Source organism: Lathyrus oleraceus, chromosome 3 (assembly GCF_024323335.1).
Source record: "Lathyrus oleraceus cultivar Zhongwan6 chromosome 3, CAAS_Psat_ZW6_1.0, whole genome shotgun sequence".
NCBI classification, from domain to species: domain Eukaryota; kingdom Viridiplantae; phylum Streptophyta; class Magnoliopsida; order Fabales; family Fabaceae; genus Lathyrus; species Lathyrus oleraceus.
The window spans coordinates 73,823,223-73,831,827 of NC_066581.1; the positions used below are offsets into that span (position 1 = coordinate 73,823,223).

At 35.7% G+C, this 8,605-nt stretch overlaps 1 protein-coding gene across 1 annotated transcript; it reads right to left on the bottom strand.

Annotated features, from left to right (window-relative positions):
* Positions 1–400: 400 nt before the first annotated feature.
* Positions 401–1,181, bottom strand: LOC127132655 (uncharacterized). The gene has a single exon (XM_051061614.1). The coding sequence runs from the start codon at positions 1,073–1,075 to the stop codon at positions 536–538; it is 540 nt and encodes a 179-aa protein (XP_050917571.1). The 5' UTR covers positions 1,076–1,181; the 3' UTR covers positions 401–535.
* Between the last annotated feature and the right edge of the window lie 7,424 nt (positions 1,182–8,605).

Sequence of the window (8,605 nt, forward strand, 5' to 3'; positions counted from 1 at the left end):
GTAAGAAAAAAAAAATACTAAAAAGTATAAATATTATTTTTAAGTGCTTGCTTGAATGTTGAAAGTGCATTGTTTCATTTTATTTGATTAATAATGTGATTTTTGTTACAAGCAAAATTTTCATTAATATTTGATTGTTCCTTTTTTAACAATTATTTAGTTATAAAGTGAAAATAATTTTCTTTCAATTGACGCGTGGGCCATTTTACTTTATTGACAATCTCTCACATTGTTCATTTATTTGATTGATATTATCAGCTTGCTTTTGAAGCTTTAAACACAAGTATATTATTATATATTTAGAGGAAAAAAAAGAAATTTTCGCATATGAATCAAAACTTTATTTTCTAAGTTTCTTCCTTTCCACATGACAAAATACACACCAAAAGAAAAAGAAAAAGAAAAATGAACAATACTTTTCATACTATAGAATCACAAAAGATTCATTTAACATATCAGAAAAAGATATGAAAAATTAACAAAAGCATTGATCCATTTATTACATAGTGAAGATCACTTAAAACATAACTTATATTTAAAGGATGCGTGGAGGCATAGTCTTGGTAATAATAACAACAATGTTGCATAATTTGCGGAAATTCTTACTCTTGACAGACAAAACATCATCGCTGCCAGGAATAGAATCATCGCAGGTTGTAATAGCAGCCAGAGCAGCCTTCAACCATGTTTGAGCATCAACATCAGCTTCAATCAACAATGCAGCAATGGTATCTTCAAGCTGAGATTCAGCATCAAGTATTGTTTCCTTACAATCAGCCAAACCTTGTTGAATTTCAGGGTTTAAATCAGCGTCGTCGATCAACATCTTCACGTCGGTTAGAATTCCAGAAGCGTTTTTTGCAGCAACTTTTAGGGCTACAATGGCTAAGTCTGTAAGATCGGCGTTTAGTGGCTTTGATGGGTCGGAAGAAAGAACTTCGACACAGAGATCTTTGTCACTTCCTGATAGATTGCATACACTTTGGATTAAGGCATTGCCTGTGAGTATCTCTGCGGCTGTCTGGTGAGCAAATACAATGATGCAGATAACCAAAACTGAGAAGATTTTTGCCATTTTTTATTTTCTTTTTTGCTTTTTTTCTTATTCTTTTTGATCTTCTCAGTTATTGGTTATCTTAGATTGTTGTATTCAACCACGATGATTTTGTAGAGGATGGTTTCATGGTTTTATAATAGGAGAGAAGTGCATTGTGTCCATGAATTTGTTTTTGCTAAAATTGGAATTTGTTTGTTATTCAACGCATGATTTTAGGGAGGTTATTCAACACTTCATTTTAGGGAGGTTATTCATTTTCTACCTTTCATCCTTTTTCTAATTTTAGTGATGGGATTTTGATCCCACGTTTATGTAGTTTTTTTTATTTATGTATGGAAAATGTTTATTTTGTGAGTTAAAAAATTATTGATTATTATATTTATAAAAAACATGAAAAAAATAATATTTAAATATGCATGTATAGGGTTAATTGTCACATATGACATTTTAGTCTTGTAGATTGCAATGATATTCGGGGAAGTTTGATGAAAAATAGTTAGAATCAAATCATAGTTAGAAAATTGTGTAAATTTTATATTTTAATGGTGATTGTGATATTGTTCCTAAGAAACTATTGTAATGATGTATATCCTTAGAATACCAAGAGTTAAACATATCCACTTCATATTGAATGAAGTAAATCCAGCCAAACTCAGGTGTTGGAACAAAAAGAAAGATAATGTTGAGAGAATATAATAATATAAAGTTTATGTACAAGTGTTTATGAGAGTCAAAGTGTTTATTGAGTAATGAATTGATTAAAAATATTATAGTAATTAGGGTAATTGATTTTGTACTAAAAAAGAGTAATTGATTACTTATAAAACAAACTACTCAACCAATTACTAATCGAATATAATTAATTTAACAAACTTTTGAAATTAACTAAGTTGTTTACTTGCTCAACCAGTATTTTTTTATAGCAAATAAAAAAATCATATTTTAAATAAAGAGAACAAAAATAAAAGAAGTTGTTTACTTGCTCAACCAATATTTTTTTATAGCAAATCTAAAATGATATATTAAATAAATAGAACAAAAAATAAAAGAACTTAAAGGATATGAGAGAAGTAGAAGTGCAAATAACTATCTATCTAACTAAAGTATAGAATGAAAAACGAATATAAAAACTAAAACATCAACAACAAAAAACAACATGCAACACAAAACACAAGTCAACCATTCCAACATCCCAATATATCCTGAAAACTCAAATACAATAAATCTTCTGAGAGAGCAAACTAAAGGGAGGTAGACGCCATGGTAGCTGACCACCTAACACACCCATACTTGTCAAACCATTTGAGCAACTCTCGTTCCATTAATAGGAATGGTAAAACCTAAAGTAGGGGCACCATGAAACCAATCCACCAATGAGACACCCTTTTGAGGCCTTTATTCATACCCTCCGGAGGGAACCAAAACCCTAAGAACTCTACCTAGCCATGCAACTATCCTTCCAAAGAAGGGATAATCCATGAGTATCCTTCACCTTTATATCCACTTACTCAACAAGGCCAAGTTAACAAATCTAAGATCTTTCACCCTAATTGTACATCCCGAAAAACTAGTTGATCCGTTGAGGTATTAGATCGGCAAATCCTACTTAAGCACATGAACTCTTTAAGGCCGAGTCGACATGATGACTAGGTATGAATATGGTTAAAATATCGGATAGTGGAGTTGTCATCCCTCAATCAAAATCTAACTAGGGCCTCAAATCTTCTACTCAGAAACTAGGCTGGATATCCGGAGCCGGCTTCTTATAAGCCGAGAATGATCTAACGATTACAAAACGGAACCCATAACGAGGTCTTTAAACCATGTGAAAGGTCACTAGAGACGATTACAATATGATACATTATGGAAAGGAGTTATAATTATTGAAGAAGACACCATTAAAGGCTATTATAAGGGGCGTGAGATGTTATTAACAAGAGAATTTATGAAGGATGTGGAGAGTCAAGAAGGGGGAGAAGGAGACTTATAAATAGGAGGATATTTGGAGGGTATATGGCAGGAAATAAACGCAAAAACCTCACATTCTAACCATTTATTTTAGGCTCTCCTTGAACTAGAACAAGAAAGTCAACCTTTTAGTGTTTTTTAGCAAGAATACTATCCCCAGATTCCCAGACATTTTTGTTTTACAAACATGCTCCCACTTAACCCACACAACCTTAGCTCATCCTTTGGAACCCCATAGTGAAATCGCCTTTGCGTACCAACCAATTTCTTCCAAACATAGGTCGACATCATGAAAGACAAGAAGAACATAGGGATATAATTCAGCATTGAGTTCAACGAGTCCACCGTGCCTCTTAAACTCACAAATCTATATATCCACATAGTTGATCTCTTAGAAACTAGGTTTACTATAGGATCCTAAGTTTTGGCCCTCTCCGGGCCCGCGCCCTCTAGAAGCCCTAAGTACTTAAACAAAAGGGAATCCATAGTACAGTGTAAAAGTCTTAGGCCCTATCCTTTTAGTGTTTTTTTAGCAAGAACATTTGGCACCCACCGTAGGGCCTCGGTAAAACTTTCCCAGGCCACACAAAATCATCATCAAAATGATAACACTTTAACTGACCCACAAGAGCGTATTATTGTTGTCAATAACCGAATGACAATCATATGGGCTTCTGCCTCACTCAAGCACAAATTTATGACTCGTCACTCATCAAATACTATTGCCGGAGGAGGAGAAACAAGTTAGGCTAGAAAAAGATATACCCGGATAGTGATGCACGTCAGGCAGGGGTCGCCTTCGAAAGGAACATATCATCATGCTATCATCGCATTCTCTAAGAAAGATGTCGAAGGAGTGATCCCTCATGAGGAAGACCCAATGGTGATCAAAGTACAAATCATAACTAATACGTAAAAACACGTTTTGGTTGACCCGGGAAGCTTGGTCGATGTTCTATACTAGGAAGCATTCAAGGGGATGAACTTCGATGTTACAAAGTTGTTACCCTTTAAAGGTTTGTTGGTTGGATTCTCAGGAGAACCGACGTGGATACTGGGACACTTACCCATGATAATTACTTTTGATAATGGAGAAAGTGTAAAAAGCATTCTGGTAAAGTACTTAATTGTCAACACCGTCTCTCCCTATAATATTATTATAGGCAAACCTTCTTTTAATTCTCTGGAGGCAGCATTGTCTACTATGTACCTCACATTCAAATACCCTCTGAAAGATGGCCGAACTGGAATAATAAAAGGGGATCAAGAGATAGGAAGAAAGTGTTATAAAAATATTCTGAAGCTAAAGAAGAAAAGTCTCACTGATGAGTCATTCAAAGAAGATCAAGTGAAAGTGAACCCGGTGGACATCAACCCAAGAGATGATTTTTGTAGAGGATAGACTCACGCTTATGGAGGATTAAAAGAAATTATAGATTGGTGCTCAACCATCGGAAACAACTAGATCGCCTCTAAACTATCCCCAAAGGAGGAAGAAGATATTGTCATAATTTTAAGGCAGAGCATGGATCTATTCACGTGGAAGTCATCGGATACGCTCGACATTGATCCCAACATGGTTTGTCACCACCTAGCGCTGGATCCTGCCATCAAATCGATAGCATGGAGGAAGTAGAAAGAAATAGAAGAAAAGAGAAATATTGTGGAAGACGAAGTTGAAAAGCTTATGAAGGCCAACTTCACTAAAGAGATCAGGTACCCGACTTTGTTAGATAACATAGTTATGGTGAAGAATAAGTTAGGAAAATGGATAATATGTGTAGACCTCACCGAATTGAATAAGGTGTGTCTAAAAGATCCTTACTTGCTCCCTCACATTGATCGGCTCATTGATGGGGCTTCCAGTTTTCGACTTCTTAGATTTTTAGATGCTTATTCGGGATATAATCCATATTCGAATGAATCTATTAGATGCCCGAAAATAGCATTTATGACCAACATGAACAATCATTATTATGAGGTGATGCCTTTCGGGTTGAAAAATGCAGGGGCTACCTACCAGAGGCTGATGGACATGGTGTTTGTCTCCCAGCTAGGACAAAAATTAGATGTGTGCATGGATAATATGATGGTAAAACCCCCAGATGATCGGAAACATGTCATGGACCTAGAAGAAACGTTTGCATCAATCTGGGGCTATGATATGAGGTTGAATCCAGAAAAATGTATATTCGGAGTACAAGCAGGGAAGTTCCTAGGATTTATGTTAACTAGTCGAGGTATATAAGCGAACTCGGATAAGTATCAATCAATCATTAACATGAGGAGTCCGTCGATAGTGAAAGAGGTACCACAATTAACAGGTGCTTGGCAGACTTATCTCATTTTTTTCTTATGCAGGGGACAAGTCAATCCATTTCTTCGTTGCGGTGAGGAAATCAACGAAAATCCAGTGGACAGAAGAATGTGAATAAGCTTTTAAAGAGGTCAAACGTTTCTTATCCGTACCCTCGATCGTGGTACGACCCAGGGAGAATTAACCACTTATCATATACTTAGCAGTATCAGACAAAGCTATGAGTTTAGTGTTGGTTCAAGAAATAGATAAATGGGGAACACCAGTGTACTTCGTTAGTAAGTTGCTGAAGGGGGATAAATTACATTACCAGAAGATTGAACGTCTCGCTTTGGCAATGGTGATAACAACCTAGGAATTGAGGTATTATTTCCAAGGACATCCCATCATAGTCAAAACTAATTATCCTATTAAACAAGTTTTGAAAAATCTAGATTTGGTAGGAAGAATGGTTGCTTGGGCGATGGAGCTATCATAATATGGTATAAAATTTACGCCTCAAAGCTGCATCAAATCTCAGATCCTCTCTGATTTCTTGAATGAATTAAGTGCTCCGATTTCAGAAGAATCATCGTGCAAATTGAATTTATCTGTTTATGGGTCCTCTAATCTCAAAGGAAGCGGAGCCGGTATAGTGCTCGAAGGACCAAGAGAATTAATGCTTGAATACTCTTTGTGTTTTAATTTTCATGCTAGCAACAATCAGGCAGAGTACAAAGCCTCAATTGCAGGAATGAAGTTGGAAAAAGATGTCGGAGTAACACATTTACTCGTCTAGACCGACTCCCAGTTGGTTAGCAATTAGTTCAAAGGAGAATTTTAGACAAAGGATCTGTCGTTGATCAAATATCTGCAGAAAGCTACCAAGATATCCTAAGTGTTTGAAGAGTTCAAGATAAACCATACCCCTAGGGGGGAATACCATAACCGACCTCTTGGCCCGATTAGCAAGCACAAAGAGCGGTGGTTTAAATAAAACAGTAATTCAAGAAACTCTAGAGACACCAAGTACCGAAATGGAGGAAGTCATGACATTGAATAAAGCTCAGGGTTGGATGACACCTATCCTTTGGTATTTAATTCAGAATGACCTACTTGAAGAGGAAAGAGAAGCCAAGTGTATTAGAAGTGTCATATCCCAAAATTTTCCCCACCTAATTCACCTGCATTCTTTCAATTCATAATTCATCTACATTCATTCAACTACATTTCATTCATCAATATCTCATTATTTGAATTGACTTCTTACGACTTTTTCATCTGGTCGTAGAGGTTCTATTTGTCATGCATAGGTCAAGGTTAATGTTCGAATATTAGAGATCACTTTCATTGATTTTATTTTGTTATGACCAGTCCACACATTCCTCTATCATGCTTTAACACGTCCATGATTGGTACCTATTTTGAATTTCAGAGTTTCATTAGAGGATACGTTTATGGATCTTTATTAGGGTTTTTATTTGATCAAGCCATACACAACTCATTCTTTCATGCATACATTCATTTGTTTGTTAGGCTTTTTTTTATAAAATCTCTTTTCTTGTGTTTTGGTTAGAAAATAAGTTACATTCCCTCATCCTATCTTTTTCTTCAAGTTTCAATTTGAATTTGGGATATCTCTTTTTCAAATTTTAATTTAATTTAGGATTATCACCTTTTCTAAACATGTCAAGTAATTAACACCACTATAAAGCAATGATCATTTTGTCTTAAAATGGACTTTCTCATTTGTTTAGTTTTACATTAAGGATACAAATTGTTTCTTTTACATTAATGATGCAGCAAGTTCATTTTACATTAAGGACAAGAAATTCAAGAGACTCGTTGCATGGGCATGTATGTACATTAAGAATGCAACCATTTTGTGAATCCAAATAATACTGCTATCCTAACACCAACATGAAGCGAATTCAAGTACAAGGAACCTAAGCCTGAAAGTTTTGAAGGATTAATATTTTATTTAAGAGCAATCAAGCGTGGTGACTTCAAAAGATACCATGGAGGAATCTTGAGAATTTGGACTGAAAATGTCGATTATAGGGTTATCAACACTCTGGAACAATACTATGATCCCCCTCTATGATGTTTTACCTTCTCTGACTTCCAACTAGATCCTACCTTGGAAGAAGTTGGGAGAATTATGGATCGAAAGTTGAAGGATTTCAATCCCTTCCTGAAGCTTGAAGAAGAAGTGGGTCCAAAGAGAATAACTTTAGCTCGAAACATTGATATCCAAACTGTTCTAGCTAATTGGGTCAAGAAAGAGGATTCAAAGGGTTTACCCTGAAGTTTTTGGAAGAATTAGCTCTAAAGTTCAAGAAGGCAGAGAATTGGAAAACATTCTATATTGTGTTAGCTTTGTTGATCCATGGGATTTGCTCTTTCCAAACATTGATAATTTTGTGGATCATGTAGTTGTGGAAGTATTTCTCTCAGACAATCCAGTGCCTTTTCTCTTGGATGACATTTATCATGCTCTCCACACTCGACACGAGAAGAGAGGTGGAAGTTTGTTGTGCTGTGCTCCTTTACTTTATGCTTGGTTCATGCAAGACATGCCCGAAAAAGGTCATTTCATCTGGATGGAGCTTAAATATCCTCAAAGGATAGCTTCTCTTACTACAAGTGCCTTCAAATGGTATATCAGAGATTGGGAAACCTCATACATAGTAGTCAGTTGTGGGGAATTTCCTAATGTGGCACTGTTAGGAACAAAGGGTTGTATCAATTACAACCCTATATTATCTCGAAGGCAACATGGTTACTCCATGGATGGTCCTCCTGGAGTCAAATACTTATATCCATTTGTACTCTATGACATCCAAGTAAGCAATCCTGATGTGAGAATAGTCTGAAAAGCTTGGCAAAAGATTGTTAGAAAGGGTAAAGAGTTTGGAAAAAGGAACACTTTTGTCAAAGAACCCTACACTTGATGAGTGAAAAAGAGAGTTGAAGTAATCCATTTACCATTCATCTTTGATGCTTAAACTTTCCCTAAGGTTCCTGAGGTAGAGCCAATACTACTCGAAGATGTTGAAAGGCTCAAAGCCAGAATTAAGGAGCTTGAATTGGAGAATTTTGAGTTGTTGATTAAGCTTAATCAAACTACTATGGAGAATGAAAATCTGAAGGATGACCGTAAAGAGAAAGGAAAAGAGATTAAGGATAGCAACAAGAGAGACAGGAAGTTTTAAGATAATAAGGAAGAGTGTGATGATATTCTTATTGGTACGAAATCTGTATTCCAGACTAAGAATGAGTAG